This window comes from Coregonus lavaretus, assembly GCF_964263955.1.
Source record: "Coregonus lavaretus genome assembly, chromosome: 26".
Lineage (NCBI taxonomy): Eukaryota > Metazoa > Chordata > Actinopteri > Salmoniformes > Salmonidae > Coregonus > Coregonus lavaretus.
Window position 1 is genome coordinate 33,095,514 of NC_140013.1, and position 15,825 is coordinate 33,111,338.

Sequence of the window (15,825 nt, forward strand, 5' to 3'; positions counted from 1 at the left end):
TCCATGTACTTGATGCCATTCCATTAGCGCCGTTCCAGACATTATTATGAGCCGTCCTCCCCTCAGCAGCCTCCTGTGATATACACATATATTTATATACATCATTGATGAATTCATTCATGCACTCTTTTCCTGGTGCACGAGCGCCTCCCTGTGGACACTCGCGAGCCCCATGTGCAGATGCTATAGCGTTATACGACCAGCGGGGGGCGGTAGACCTCGATGCCCAACCACATTGCTAACCAGTCGCACTCGTACACATTAAAGGACTAGGAAACGTAGCTAGCCATACAACATTTCAAACAAGGGGAGGCGACAAATAAGGAAAACAAAGGAGTTTCTAATCCAACCGGACATAGCTACATTGCCGTTAGCTGTTCAAACACATCGGTGGAGAGTGAAAAGATCGAGTTTGTAAGGTTTGATATTGTATTTGTCATTTTGATGACAATTAGCTGGCCTGCCTACATTGGCCAATGGTAGCTAACGCCAGGCAGTTAAGTTAGCTGACTAGAGTAGCTAACGACGTTAGCCAGCTAGCGGAGGCCTGTCAAAGCTTTCGCGTATAACGTTATTTGTTAGCTAGCGTTAGCCTGGCTGGTAACTACTCAGTAGGAAGTTAGCTAGCTAGATATTATCTAGCTAGCTGCTACACACGAGAAGTTAGCAAGATCTTGAACGCAAAAAACTAGCAGAATCGCAAACTTATCTTGAACTAGAGTAGTTAGCACGGTAGGTAGCTGGCACTGTTGTTAGTTGGCTAGTTAGGTCAATAGTTGGCTAACTAGGGTTCTAGCTATTTAGCATAGCCAGACAGCGTTGCCGTTGTGATAGCTAAATTAGCAAGCGAGCTAAATAGCTAGTCAAATTTAAAAGCTTGGTGTGTATTTAGGCCATCCGTATGGACCACAATATGAGCTAACGTTAGTTAGCAGGCTGGAGGGGTTGCACGACTATTGATGGACACGGATTGAAATAGTCTGATAATGAAACTAAACTAATTTACTGGCTAACAAGGTAACTACCGAGTTATCAAAATGTTAGAACTAGTGGTTTCTTAGCTAACCAACACGAAATGATATTGTGCGCAGACGCTGGCTGACATCTTCACCACACACCCTATTGTATTGTGAGGCTCCATAGCATGGATGACGAGGGCGGTTCACTGCGCTTGCTTATGCTAGCTAAACTAAATTAGTAATGAGGGGTTGATGCAAGAATGGTTTATTGTGGTAGTACATAGCAAGTTACCTAACTACCTATGCATTTGTGAACTGTCTTCTAACTAGTTAGCTGCACTACGTCATTTTCCAATTTAGCTCTCCAATGCTAGCCCGTGCTCGTTATGAGGGACCAGTCTAGCAGGCTACCAGAGTCGCTCGAGTTGCATGTACTATTACCAAAATCATCATGGAAAAGTACCATGCAATCTGCAGAGCTACAATTGTGAATTAGTTATTCCCTATCTAGTTAATACTTAATAAACAGCCGTATACATTTTAAATCTGTTTTGTCTGCTGATCCACGTCATTCTAATAGCTAAAGGGGGTCACATTGGAGTAGAGCAGAGTTGGCCAAACTCTGCCTTGTTGTGGTCTCCCCTGGGTGCACGTTTTGTTTTTTGCCCTAACACTACACAGCTCATCAATCGTTGATTATTTGAATCAGCTGTGTAGTGGCCCCAAGACCGAGTTTGGGAGCCCCTCGGGTAGAGAAGTGCTGCCTACATGAACGAATATTAGCCTGCGAGTGAAACGCGGATTGACCACCTGGTTAAATTGAAAGGTGCGCTGAGATTAATAATATCGAATTAGCCAGGGAAACTCAGCGTTCAAACCGGGGGCAGGTAGATGTCAGCCTTCAGTGCTAGTTGGTTATATTCTTGGCTCCAGTGTGGGGTTCTAATTCTAAATGTAGATGCCAAGACATAGGTCAGAGTCTGTGCCAGAGTTTGGGTTCACAGGTCAGGGGAAGATCCCATTTGGAAACAGGTTGCCAAAGCTGACTGTCTGACAGACATACAGACCGGGCTGGTACATCACCTTCTGTCTCACACATTATCCACTACATTCTGGCAGTGGTGTAAAGTATTTGTGTAAAAATACTAGTATTACTTAAGTAGTTTTTTGGGGTATCTGTACTTAACTTTGCTATTTATATTTTTGACAACTTTTACTTCACTACATTTCTAAATAAAATATGTACTTTTTACTCCATTTCCCTGACACCCAAAAGTACTTGTTACATTTTGAATGCTTAGCAGGACATGAAAATTGTCAAATTCACACACTTATTAAGAGAACATCCCTGATCATCCCTACTGCCTCTGATCTGGCGGACTCACTAAACACACATGCATCGTTTGTAAATGATGTCTGAGCCCCTGGCTATCCGTAAATAAAAATTAAAACAAAAAACAAGAAAATTGTGCCATCTGGTTTGCTTAATATAAGGAATTTGAAATGATTTTTACTTTTGATACTGAATTATTATATTTTAGCAATTACATTTACTTTTCATACTTAAGTGTATTTAAAACCAAATACTTTTTTACTTTTACTGGGTGACTTTCACTTTTACTTGAGTCATTTTCCATTAAGGTATCTTTACTTTTACTCAAGTATGACAATTGGGTACTTTTTCCACTACTGCATTCTGGGAGTAACTTCACTGGTCTTGACTGTACACATAACATTGCTATTGGAATCCACGCTGTCTTTCGATAGCTAAGGAACGCTCAACTCCTTTCTCATATATCAAGGCAGAGTTGAGTATTGATAACAGGTCGCGTGATTTGCTAGCAACAACATTGAGTCCCCATCAATCGATACTTTTATCGAATACAACCACCTACGTTCCTAATTTGTGTTGCTCGGCGCAAATGCGTTTGTGCCAATTGGATCTCAGTTTATGTAGTATTTAAAGGGCGCTACATCTCCAGTTAAGTAAAACAAATGAGGAAAAGGTTGGTGGTTGTATTCAAAAGTTTTTATTAAAAGTATGAATTTCAGTACCCAGCGGAAGGACCGCAGTTAGGTACAAACTTAAGTAGAGGTAGGTGTTTTAAGAATTACAATTTTTACTAGTATCAACTGATGGTGACTCAATGTTGTTGCCAGCAAATCACACAACCAGTTATCAATACTCAACTCCGCCTCGATATGAGAACAGAGTTGAGCGTTCCTCAGCTATCTTTGGACAACCTGCATTGTCATGGCTGTTTGAAAATGGGGGACATTTTAAGTTGGTCACCTTTCTGCACCGCCCTGTGCAATTCTACACATTTTGCCATGGGTGGAGAGAAGATTTAGCGATTTTTATAACTAATTTAATGCAATTCTACTCATTTTGCCATGGGGCAGAGAGGAAAATGGGCTGTTTTACAGCTAATTCCCTGTAATTCTAAACATTGTGACATAGGGTGGATAGAAATGTTTGCAGTTAATGATATGATTGAGACTAACTAACTAAATGAAAGGGGGCCCCCGAGCCGGTAATTCCACCACGATAACAAGTTTACATAGTTGGCCACTAAACTAACTTGCCAATCTAAAAATGTTTAGCTGACATGGACTAATTGACTGACACAGCAAGAGAAACTGCTGATGCACAACCACATTTAGAAATTGCACCCTCTGTCGTAGCAGGCCGCGACCAGGAGACCCATGGGGCGGCGCACAATTGGCCCAGCGTCATCCAGGGTAGGGGAGGGAATGGCCAGCAGGGATGTAGCTCAGTTGATAGAGCATGGTGTTTGCAACGCCAGGGTTGTGGGTTCGATTCCCATGGGGGGCCAGTATGAAAAAAAATAAAAATGTATGCACTCACTAACTGTAAGTCGCTCTGGATAAGAGCGTCTGCTAAATGACTAAAATGTAAATGTGTATTGTACTATTCTAACTCGTAACAGTAAGTTGAGACCCTGACTGAGTTCCCAATTATTATATTTATTTGGAAATTCATCCGAGGGCTGCCAGTTGGCCATCCCCTCCCTAGATAAAAGCTCAGCGAGAGAAGGTCTGACACGTCCCACTGAGGGGCTCATGCATTCCCCAGGCTCTCACTGCTCTATGCCACCACTAGATAAGGTTATAAGCACCTTACCGTTTGTCTGGGGAGGGTTGTGTGTGTGTGAGTTCATTGACAGAAAGAAGGATATGTGGCTGAACAGTGGTGTGTTTGTGTGTTGTTTACACTAGTGGGGAGAGGCTGGAGAAGGGGATAAGTACTGGTAAGTGGTATTTTCTGTGACCTGAACAACATGTAGAGGCCCCTTTGGAGTAGGGTAGGGCAGAGGACATTCTACCTCTGTAATCATTGACTAACACTGACCGATCAGTCATGTCTCAACATCACCTCCCCTTATGATGCAACTGGTCAGTAAACCAATCAATCAATAAGATCCATAGTTACAAAGTAAACAACTCCTGAAGTTAGCTTGCCCTTTCAACAACCTCATGCACAATTAGAATAATGATTCTAATGCTTGATATCAAATCTCAGTATGAGGGTGAGAATCATTTTGCTTCCACCTCATTCAGCTGTTTCCGTCTTCAGATCAATCTGTTTAGCCTGCCCCTCTACAACCTGTTGTTTCTTAGCAATATGAATCTTAGTTTCAGTATGACTTATGAATTGTGAGTCAGTAGGCTATGTTGTATCTTGGTATCGGTATGATTTATGATGAATAGTGAGTCACATTGTAATAAGTGCTGCCTTCCTTGTGTGTTGTACTCTGCCCGGTATGATAGTCCCCAGGTAAACTCCTGGCCCTGGGTTGGTTCATGGGAGAGGTCTGATTAGTGCCTTAGTACTGATTGGCTCCTTCTCACTGAGCTCTCTGAGTCAGTGCCAATGCAGTTTGAACAACTCTTCTGTCACACAGTTTGGTTTAGTCTTTCTCTGCGATCCCTTTCTTTCTCTCTTTCATTCTTCATCCCCTTCAGTTGTTTATCTTTTATATTATATATATATATATATATATATATATATATTATATATTTATATTATATTATTATATATATTTACATCATTTAGCAGACGCTCTTATCCAGAGCGACTTACAGTTAGTGAATACATATTTTTTTATACTGGCCCCTTTTCTCTCTTCCCTGTGGATAGGTAGGACTGTGCACTCGCTGCTTGGTCGACCACGGTAACTCGCCACCATGCCGTTCCCCTTTGGCAAGTCCCACAAGTCGCCGGCGGACATCGTCAAGAACCTGAAGGACAGCATGACGGTGTTGGAGAAACACGACATCTCTGACAAGAAGGCTGAGAAGGTAAACAACCAACACACACACACACACAAAGACAGGTACAGACGAGTATCTCCTAGGTACACCTCTCTCCCACTATGCTAACATGACTAGTGACCTCAGAGATTCTATGGAAGCTATGGAGTGGGGAATTTCAAACCCCTCCCTCTAAGAGTTTAAATTGACTACAGTGTAAGGCAGGGTACTCCAACCCTGTTCCTGGAGAGCTACCCTTCTGTAGGTTTTCGCGCCAACCCCAGCTGTAACTAACCTGATTCAGTTTATCAACCAGCTAGTTATTAGAATCAGGTGCGCTAGATTAGGGTTGGAGTGAAAACCTACAGGATGGTAGCTCTCCAGGAACAGGGTTGGAGAGCCCTGGTGGAAGGGGGGGGGGTACTTGTGTTTCGAGATTTACATGATGAAAAAATTGTGCCTTTCATGTTTGATAACTAGAGACATCAGTGTCAAAAACCTGTTGAGGGTTTAGTTTCCTTTCATATCAAGCCATTTCTAGACTGAAAATAGTGTATGATAGGATCATTTCAGGACGACATGGGATGGTGGGTGTGTGGGGGTTAGCTAGGTCATAGGAAACAGTATGGTGACTGATGGAGAGCTAGCTAATATTTATGTAAAGAGCTAATTTCATCTGTGTCTGTCTTTGCGCGTGTGTGTGTCCAGGCCACAGAAGAGGTGTCTAAGAGCCTGGTGGCGATGAAGGAGATTCTCTATGGGACCAATGAGAAGGAGCCCCAGACTGAGGCGGTGGCCCAGCTGGCTCAGGAGCTCTACAACAGCGGCCTGCTCAGCACCCTCGTAGCTGACCTGCAGCTCATCGACTTTGAGGTGAGACACTTTACACTGTGCATGTTTGTTTGTCTGTCTTTGAGACAGATGCAGAGATATGAGAGATTTATTTTGAGATGCTGACTAGAAAGGAGGGTATCTTTGGGACGGAGTGAGAGAGACAGATTTATGTGCATGTACAGAAAGAGACAAAAGACTGACTGTGTTCTTTCTCTTACTGGCACATGGACATGCTTTCACATGCTTTTTTGCTTACTGCAATACTTGCCCATTTTGTGTGTGTGTGGTGGTAGTAGGTGTGTGTAGGCTTCACTGAGTCACCTTATCAGCCTGAGTCAGTGTGATTCTCCTCTTTGACACGCTCAACCTCCACATCCTTCAGTGGGTCTGTGTCATTCTCACCCATCAGAAGAGACATATGTCTTGGCTATTCCTGCTATGGGAAGGCTGAATTTGATAATAGGTTCAAAACAACTCAATGATACTAATTTGAAATGTGACGATTCACCAATAGTGTTAATAGGTGAATCTGTTTTATCACCATAACATGTATAAGAACATTGGATTCAGAAAAACTTCAGTATTAGAAGTTCAAAATAAGAGAACATTGTTTAGAAACTGCCGGAAACCATGTCTGTTTGAAATCTGACCCCTTGTGATTTCCACACCTTTCTAACATTATGATTTCTGTTCACCATCAGGGTAAGAAGGATGTGGCTCAGATTTTCAACAACATCCTGCGGCGTCAGATCGGGACGCGGACGCCCACGGTGGAGTACCTCTGCACTCAGCAGAACATCCTCTTCATGCTGCTCAAAGGGTGAGGCCTGGGGCGCCCAAACCTACACTACACCCTGTCATTTACAATGTTGGGGTGTAGTGTTTTTGTGTTGGGTAATAAGTGGATGCCTTTTTTTGTCAGTCAAGTTAAGCTTTATTTGAAGTAAATTACCACGTTGTGTGAATACACTTTACAGAATGATTAAATAAATGGAAATAGAAAGATAAATACTGCAGAATTTGACAAACAGCAGATATCGTATTAATTAGAGACATTGACAATGCCCTATATCAGGGATCATCGACTAGATTCAGCCGCGGGATGAATTTTTTTCTTGAGGGGATGGTCCGGGGCCGGAACATAATTTCAAATAATTTGTAGACTTCAAACTTTGCTTATATTTGTATACGATCTATTATGCGTGGGAATACATGGGAACAGATTTCTTAAATTAAAATCACTTGGAGCTGATTTCCAGTGTTTTATGTCCCCCCCCAAAATAAAATCACCTGTGGGCCAAATTTCTGCCTGCGGGCTTCCAGTTGGGGAACCCTGCCCTATATCCTATTTAAATATCCTGTCATTTACAATGTCGGGGGTTGTAGTGCGTGGTCTTTTGTCTAGGGTTGGGCGATATTACGATAGCATCGTGATGTGACAGACGATGGTTTAGCCTATTTGAACTTGACTGGTACCCCGCAGTAAAGAACAGAGTCTCGCAGGCCAGCACACAAGTGACATTCCGAGTAATTTTCCTATTCCTATTTGCTATAACCTACACTGCTCAAAAAAATTAAGGGAACACTTAAACAACACATCCTAGATCTGAATGAATGAAATAATCTTATTAAATACTTTTTTCTTTACATATTTGAATGTGCTGACAACAAATCACACAAAAATTATCAATGGAAATCAAATTTATCAACCCATGGAGGTCTGGATTTGGAGTCACCCTCAAAATTAAAGTGGAAAACCACACTACAGGCTGATCCAACGTTGATGTAATGTCCTTAAAACAAGTCAAAATGAGGCTCAGTAGTGTGTGTGTGGCCTCCACGTGCCTGTATGACCTCCCTACAACGCCCGGGCATGCTCCTGATGAGGTGGCGGATGGTCTCCTGAGGGATCTCCTCCCAGACCTGGACTAAAGCATCTGCCAACTCCTGGACAGTCTGTGGTGCAATGTGGCGTTGGTGGATGGAGTGAGACATGATGTCCCAGATGTGCTCAATTGGATTCAGGTCTGGGGAACGGGCGGGCCAGTCCATAGCATCAATGCCTTCCTCTTGCAGGAACTGCTGACACACTCCAGCCACATGAGGTCTAGCATTGTCTTGCATTAGGAGGAACCCAGGGCCAACCGCACCAGTATATGGTCTCACAAGGGGTCTGAGGATCTCATCTCGGTACCTAATGGCAGTCAGGCTACCTCTGGCGAGCACATGGAGGGCTGTGCGGCCCCCCATAGAAATGCCACCCCACACCATGACTGACCCACCGCCAAACCGGTCATGCTGGAGGATGTTGCAGTTCTCCACGGCGTCTCCAGACTCTGTCACGTGCTCAGTGTGAACCTGCTTTCATCTGTGAAGAGCACAGGGCGCCAGTGGCGAATTTGCCAATCTTGGTGTTCTCTGGCAAATGCCAAACGTCCTGCACGGTGTTGGGCTGTAAGCACAACCCCCACCTGTGGACGTCGGGCCCTCATACCACCCTCATGGAGTCTGTTTCTGACCGTTTGAGAAGACACATGCACATTTGTGGCCTGCTGGAGGTCATTTTGCAGGGCTCTGGCAGTGCTCCTCCTGCTCCTCCTTGCACAAAGGCGGAGGTAGCAGTCCTGCTGCTGGGTTGTTGCCCTCCTACGGCCTCCTCCACGTCTCCTGATGTACTGGCCTGTCTCCTGGTAGCGCCTCCATGCTCTGGACACTACGCTGACAGACACAGCAAACCTTCTTGCCACAGCTCGCATTGATGTGGCATCCTGGATGAGCTGCACTACCTGAGCCACTTGTGTGGGTTGTAGACTCCGTCTCATGCTAACACTAGAGTGAAAGCACCACCAGCATTCAAAAGTGACCAAAACATCAGCCAGGAAGCATAGGAACTGAGAAGTGGTCTGTGGTCACCACCTGCAAAACCAGTCCTTTATTGGGGGTGTCTTGCTAATTGCCTATATTTTCCACCTGTTGTCTATTCCATTTGCACAACAGCATGTGAAATGTATTGTCAATCAGTGTTGCTTCCTAAGTGGACAGTTTGATTTCACAGAAGTGTGATTGACTTGGAGTTACATTGTGTTGTTTAAGTGTTCCCTTTATTTTTTTGAGCAGTGTATTTCAATAAATATGTGATACAGAACGCAGGAGGGGAATGTAGGCCAGACAGGATAATAGTTTTTAAAATACTGGACACTCCTTAACCATCTTGTGTTTAGTTGTTTAATAAAAAACGTAGCTTGTTTTCCCTTCTCTCTCCATTCGATAGGCTATATGAATATGACTTCAATGTTTTATGCATGGCTTTCTCCTGATCAAACAATGAATGAAAAGGAGTTCCATCTCAAAAAGTAATTTTAATAGCCTAAAAACATAAGTTAGCCAGCAGACTAATAATGAGGGAGAACAAACCATATCAATAGCCTATAGAAAATCGAATGACCAGTTTAATCAAGTTTAAGCTTATTAAGAAAGAAATGATCAATGCGGACCGTGAAAATCCCTCCAAGCGATGTTGAAAACCAAATGGCCAATAACCTATTCTTATTCCTCCTACTGGCCTTTCATAAAAGCTTTACGACAAGTTAAAGTTATGAACATTCACTTATTTCCCCAATATTCTAGCCTAATGAAGGTGTTGTCCTAAAGTTTTGGCTTTCAAAAATAACAATTGTCAATCACAGCTTTATGATAGAACAAATAATGCAACAAATATTGTGGTTAAACTCAAATATACTAATTGATAAAAAAAAAACAGTTATTTTTTGACATTTTTTGTTTTTTTTAAAGGTATAATCTTTGTAAAATATATCATAGGTAGGACTGGTGGAGTTATGTCGCACATGCAGCTAACAAAAACATATAAAAATGTCTGCTCTACCCAAAATTACAACCAAATAATTGCAGCATTACCACAAAAGTGGAAGGGGGGAAAAAGTAAGGAACTTGTCTGTCGGCCCTGCATTAAAGAACATAATTGGTTAAAGAAAATTGTGATAAATAAAAAAGTATAACAGTTTCATTTAAGGACCAAAGGATTGATAGCTGTCCCATATAGATTGCAAAATAGTTGGGAAGAGATTTTTGACGTACCGATTCCATGGCAAAGTGTTTATGAACTGATAGGCAAAACAACGCTGGATTCAAAACTTCTAATTGTTCTATTTAAATTATTATACAAAATTCTTGCTACCAATAGAATGTTATTTATATGGCGGATACAATCTTCCCAGCTCTGCAGATTTTGCTGCGAAGAGACAGGATCATTTGTTTTGGTACTGTCCATTTCTAGCTTGTTTTTGGACACAGGTTCAGGAATGGCTAAAGGATTGCAATATTTACCTGGAGCTGACACTGCAGATAGCACTACTGGGTGATCTGAAAAGTCATAGTCAATCGATCAATAATATAATAATACTTTTAGCAAAAATGTTTATTTTTACAATCTGTTGAAACAATGAGAATAGAAGGGTTCAGAACTTTTGTAAAACATCATGAAAATGATCAGAGAGGTTGAGGAAGTCCAGGAGTAAAAACAAACAAAATATAATTATTGTAAAATTGACTGTGTCCATCAAATGTATATAGTATGTATAAGCTGGAAGTAGAGGCCAAAGCATTGTTGTTCACTAGTTTACTCCAATTAGGGAAGGGGTGGTGGGGTTGGAAAGTAATAAAGGGAAATATATTTTTTTAAAGGATATGTGTATATATATATGTATTTATATGTATGTGTTTGTATGTATATGATAGGACAAAGGTGGACGTCGCCCAACCCTATTTGCGTCGTAATAACTGGATACCTCCTTCCTATTCCAATGTCCTCCTGGCAGGTACGAGTCTCCAGAGATCGCTCTGAACTGTGGCATCATGCTGAGGGAGTGTATCAGGCACGAGCCACTGGCCAAGATCACCCTGGGGGCCGAGCAGTTCTACGACTTCTTCAGATACGTGGAGATGTCCACGTTCGACATCGCCTCAGACGCATTCGCAACTTTTAAAGTGAGTTTTTGAAAAGAAGTGTGTTTTTTCTCAGACCTGTATCTCTAGGACCATGGGTTTCTTGGGGCCTAGATAGAGGGCCTGTACTTTTCAGCTCATTGGTTAAAATACCTGTGTGTTCCTCTTCCAGGACTTGCTAACGAGACACAAGATTCTGAGTGCAGAGTTCCTTGAGCAGCATTACGACAGGGTAAGTCCTCCACATTGTTGAAATGTAACCCGGTAAGAACACATCTCCATGATGCGTTTCTTCCAATGTTCCTTTCTCTGAATAGCAACCTGTCACTGTTAATGGAGCTTTTTAAGACGGTCTGAAGTCACTCCAGGACAAGCTGAGTTTATTTGTGCTAAACCCCCGCCCCCCGCCTGACTGAGAACCATGAAAAGTATACCAGGGAATATGGAAATTAACTTGAGAAGTGGGAGCTCAGTACTCAGCAACTGTTTTTCTCCTAACATAAAAGCCAGGCATTTGACATGATGTGACTGTTCTGAATACAAGGCAGCTGCCTGTCTGTCAGTGTGGGAAAATCACTAGTTGGCTTGTCACCGAGTTTGCAAACAAGCAGATGCACTCTGAAATAGTGGCTTGACATTCACTCAGATGGTTATCTTTCTCCTCCCCTCCCTCCAGTTCTTCAGTGAATATGAGAAGTTACTCCACTCAGAGAACTACGTGACTAAAAGGCAATCCCTCAAGGTAAGAATGTGGGTCCTGTTCCTGTTGTAGTAAACCGCTCTCATGTAGTATTTGTATGTATGTGTTTTTAATGGCTAAATATAGATGAGGTGGTCTCTTACATGGTGTTTGGTTACTGAAAATATCACCAAGCAGCAAGCTGACTGATGTAGCGCCAACCTGTGCCTGGAGTAGGTTTTAGATACGTTTCATCTGCCTGGTAACGTCCTCCCCTATTTTTGCCAATGCGTAGCAGTATGTTCACTTTGCCTTGTATAAACCCAACTATAATGATTTATATCTATTTACATCGTTTTAGTGGAATCTTATGGTTCAAACATGGCATTAAATAAATGATTACTTTTTCACCTACCCCAGACTGTAATTGCAATTAATACTTTGTTTTTGTCACTCTGAAACAATCTAGTTGCTGGGAGAGCTTCTTCTCGATCGACACAATTTCACCATCATGACGAAATACATCAGCAAGCCAGAGAACCTCAAGCTAATGATGAACCTTCTTCGAGACAAAAGCCGCAACATCCAGTTTGAGGCCTTCCATGTCTTCAAGGTAAAAGGAAAAACGAGAGACTAGCACAAGGCTATAGCAGGCGGTGCAATTTGTCTTTGAGTTTAGTTGGATTGTAAAAATAATTTATCCTATTCCTTCCCATGTAGGTGTTTGTGGCCAACCCCAACAAGACACAGCCCATCTTGGACATTCTTCTGAAGAACCAGACCAAACTCATTGAGTTCCTCTCCAAGTTCCAGAACGACAGGACGGAGGACGAACAGTTCAACGATGAAAAGACGTACCTGGTCAAACAGATCAGAGATCTGAAGAGGCCGGCCCCCCAGGAGGCCTGAGGGAGGGGCTTAAGGGGTCCAGACAACATTTGGATAACAGACTCATCAGTAGCTGCTGCTGTTCTGGACGCGCCCACATCAAGTCATCAGGAACTCTCCAGTTCATTCTGCTGTTCGACGCAACGGACATTTTGATATTTTTTCTTCCTTTTTTCCCCCTCCAGTTTCTCCTTTAAAAAGATAAGAGATTAACATAAAATATGCTGCTGCTTTCTTGCACATTAAGACATGTGGAAGGGTAACATCAACAACACAACAAAGGTCATTCAAACAAATAGTAACAACGAAATCTACTACATTTGAGCGCTATGCAGACTTCTGACACACGCGCACACACACACATATAATGATATAATATCAGCATAAACCTTGAGATGAAAGGTACTGGCAAAGTGAACATTGGAGTGTTGGTTGCATGCCTTGTTGAAATGTGACATCCATGGCTATACTTGAGGCTAAACGCTGGCTGAGAGATGACATGTCCAGTCTACTTACAGTGCCACAGACGGCAAAAAGCACATGCATCGCAGTACCAGCTCCAACTCTTACCTATGCCTTCATCGTGTACAGCAGCAACAGTGATGCATTTTTAAAATGGGCTCTCCGATGGCCTCACGCCGACCCATGCAGCTATTGGTGTGTTGTGAAACAGCACAGAGCGGATGGTATGGATAAAATGCTAGATATTATTTAGGTACAAGCCTGAATTGGGTTTGTTTTTTGTTTTGGGACAGGGTGAACGTGTACATATGCCTTTTTGTTTTTTTTGCTTTGTAGATTTTGTTGAAACATTGACACATGGATATATATTATATATATTTGACCTTAAACATCAAGTTTTTCGTTAATGCTAATCAAAATAATTTTTAAAACAGTGGAAGAGGAAAAATATCAGACATTTTGCGTTTCATTTTACTGCTGAATTGAAATGATGTCTGGTTTTTCTTTGTACATAACTTCCAGCCAGGGCCAGCTCTTACGTTGTTAACCTAGAGGACATTAATAATAATTAGTACAGCTGAGGAATGTCATGGTATTAGCCCGGATCTCTTCTTAATCCTCTGTTTTTTCGTCTGTATTTAAGTAACTCAGACAACTAAAATATGCTGGGGTGCCAGGACAGTGGGGTGGAGGGGAGGCCGGGATGGGATGTGGCAGAGTGCTAATGGAAACATTAAGTTTGTGATGAGCAGCCAGCCAGTGGTCGCGTTCCCCTGCTCAGATGTTGCATGCATCAACCAATGGTTGCGTGCCACGTCATCGACTGTCATTGACTGACAGATTGCTATAACATATGATGTGTTTAGCTGATATGTAAAATATAAATCCAGGCGTTTGTAAGATCTGGCAGGCTTCAGCAAAGCCTGGGCAGAGGAACATGCCCTTCATCTCCCAACTGGAATCTGATCCGGGGGTTGGTGGGGATTTCAGGGAATCGCAACATTCTCCCCCCCACTCATCCACTCTGGTTTATTATTATATTCTAATTTCACCGCTTTCTGGTGGTGTAGGGGTGTTTCAACATATCTAGTGCGCTTCAGGAGTTGACAGTTACTTGGCACATTGTCATTTTTCCCCCATTTACCCCCCCCCCCCCCCCCCCCATGTTTGAGCCTTTTTCATTGTGGTTAAAATTCCAGTACAATTCCAGAGCATTATGTATGTTCTTTGGAGATTGTTTACTTTACACTGACTGAGCAAATCTGCCATTTGAAACGCAGTATTTATTTGAGGGATGGAGTTGATTGGATGATATGAATATCTTGCATATATACCACTCAACTGACATGTTTACTTGCAGTGAAGGATATGGTCAGAGAGTGATGTTGAGCCAAGTGCTTTTGACTGAAAGCTCATCCATTTATCCCAATAGACGACTGATCAGCCATTTCATTGTGCAAACCAACAGAGAACAGTACGCTAAAGACCAGTATTCCTCAATGCATATTTAAATCGCATGTTCCTCTACTGCCTGCATGGTACTCTCTACAAACAATGTTGTACTGGAATTTTCTTCCCAAAAAATAATGAATGAACATTTGAGATAGCCAAATCTCATGCTATGTCTGACCTCTAACCTTTGACTCCAGTCCCAGCACATTGTGTGTGTGGGTGCTTTCAGAAGTGTCAAAAAGGCTTTGCCCCTATGATCTAAACAACAGAAATAAAAGAAAAACATTTGGAATAAACTGAACCTGTGATCAAAATGTTATTTGTCTCCGATTGTCCTTTCCTGTATCTGTCTCTGCTGAATGTCTGGAAGAGTAAAATAAATAAAAAATCTAGGATTCAAGCACACTCCTTTTATGGCATATATCCTGGAGGTTGGAGATGTGGGTATTATTTGGCTATGGATAATTGACTATTGTAGCCTTTCCCTTTTATAAACACAATGTGCTAATCAGTCCCTCCTTCCTCTCCTCTCTTTTGAGAACGGTACTCTTCACACACTACTCATCATGATGTAGGTGTAGACGTACCTCTTTAAGTGCCTGTGCCTTTAAGTGGGCTTTTTAAACAATTACATCAAACTTCCGGTAGATTGAGACAAAGGTGCTTGTGGGGAAGAAAATCACAAGTCATGTCCCTGGAGGGGAACATGATTATGGTGAATGTGGGAACAATGTCAAGGTTAAATGTTGTAATTGTGTGTTGGGGGAGACACAGTGCAGCATTTGGTGGATACTATGTGCAGATAGAGGCTAGAGAGGCACAAAGATATAAAATCACTCATAATGTCTCTTATGCAGATTGGTGGAACTATTAGGCAGAATGATGGAGCTAATAGGGTAACTCCTGGAATAAGTGGACCTGCTGTAGGAAATGTTGCTTATGTTGGTCCAGACACTGATACGAGACCTGTTCAGAAATCTTGCTCTCACAAATGTGTCATTTGGACACCTTAATAGTTAATCAGACTGATTTTATAGCATTCATGGGAAAGGTTATCAACCTGACTGCATTTGTGGAAAGAAGAACTGCCAAATTGAAGATCATTGTGGAAGCAGCAACTGAGTTTATAGGAGTAACAGATGTTACTGTCGCCATGATTGTTGATATGTTGACTCCTAATAATACTAATGATGGAATGTCTCAGTATGATGATAATTAGAGTTATGGTTTTTGTTATAATAATATAATAATATGCCATTTAGCAGACGCTTTTATCCAAAGCGACTTACAGTCATGTGTGCATACATTTTTACG

At 42.1% G+C, this 15,825-nt stretch overlaps 1 protein-coding gene across 4 annotated transcripts; it reads left to right on the forward strand.

The window, feature by feature from the left end:
* Window positions 1–256: 256 nt before the first annotated feature.
* Window positions 257–14,830, forward strand: LOC311101871 (calcium-binding protein 39). 4 transcript variants are annotated; one of them, XM_084143099.1, is made up of 10 exons: window positions 279–419; window positions 4,200–4,231; window positions 5,122–5,282; window positions 5,943–6,107; window positions 6,770–6,888; window positions 10,904–11,072; window positions 11,203–11,262; window positions 11,707–11,772; window positions 12,179–12,322; window positions 12,430–14,830. In XM_084143099.1, the coding sequence occupies exons 3-10, from the start codon at window positions 5,169–5,171 to the stop codon at window positions 12,616–12,618; spliced, it is 1,026 nt and encodes a 341-aa protein (XP_083999225.1). In that variant the 5' UTR covers window positions 279–419; window positions 4,200–4,231; window positions 5,122–5,168; the 3' UTR covers window positions 12,619–14,830. The 4 variants fall into 4 exon arrangements, with proteins under 4 accessions (XP_083999223.1, XP_083999225.1, XP_083999224.1 ...); XM_084143098.1 differs by having other exon boundaries at window positions 279–414; XM_084143097.1 differs by lacking the exon at window positions 4,200–4,231 and having other exon boundaries at window positions 257–414.
* The last annotated feature ends 995 nt before the right edge of the window (window positions 14,831–15,825 follow it).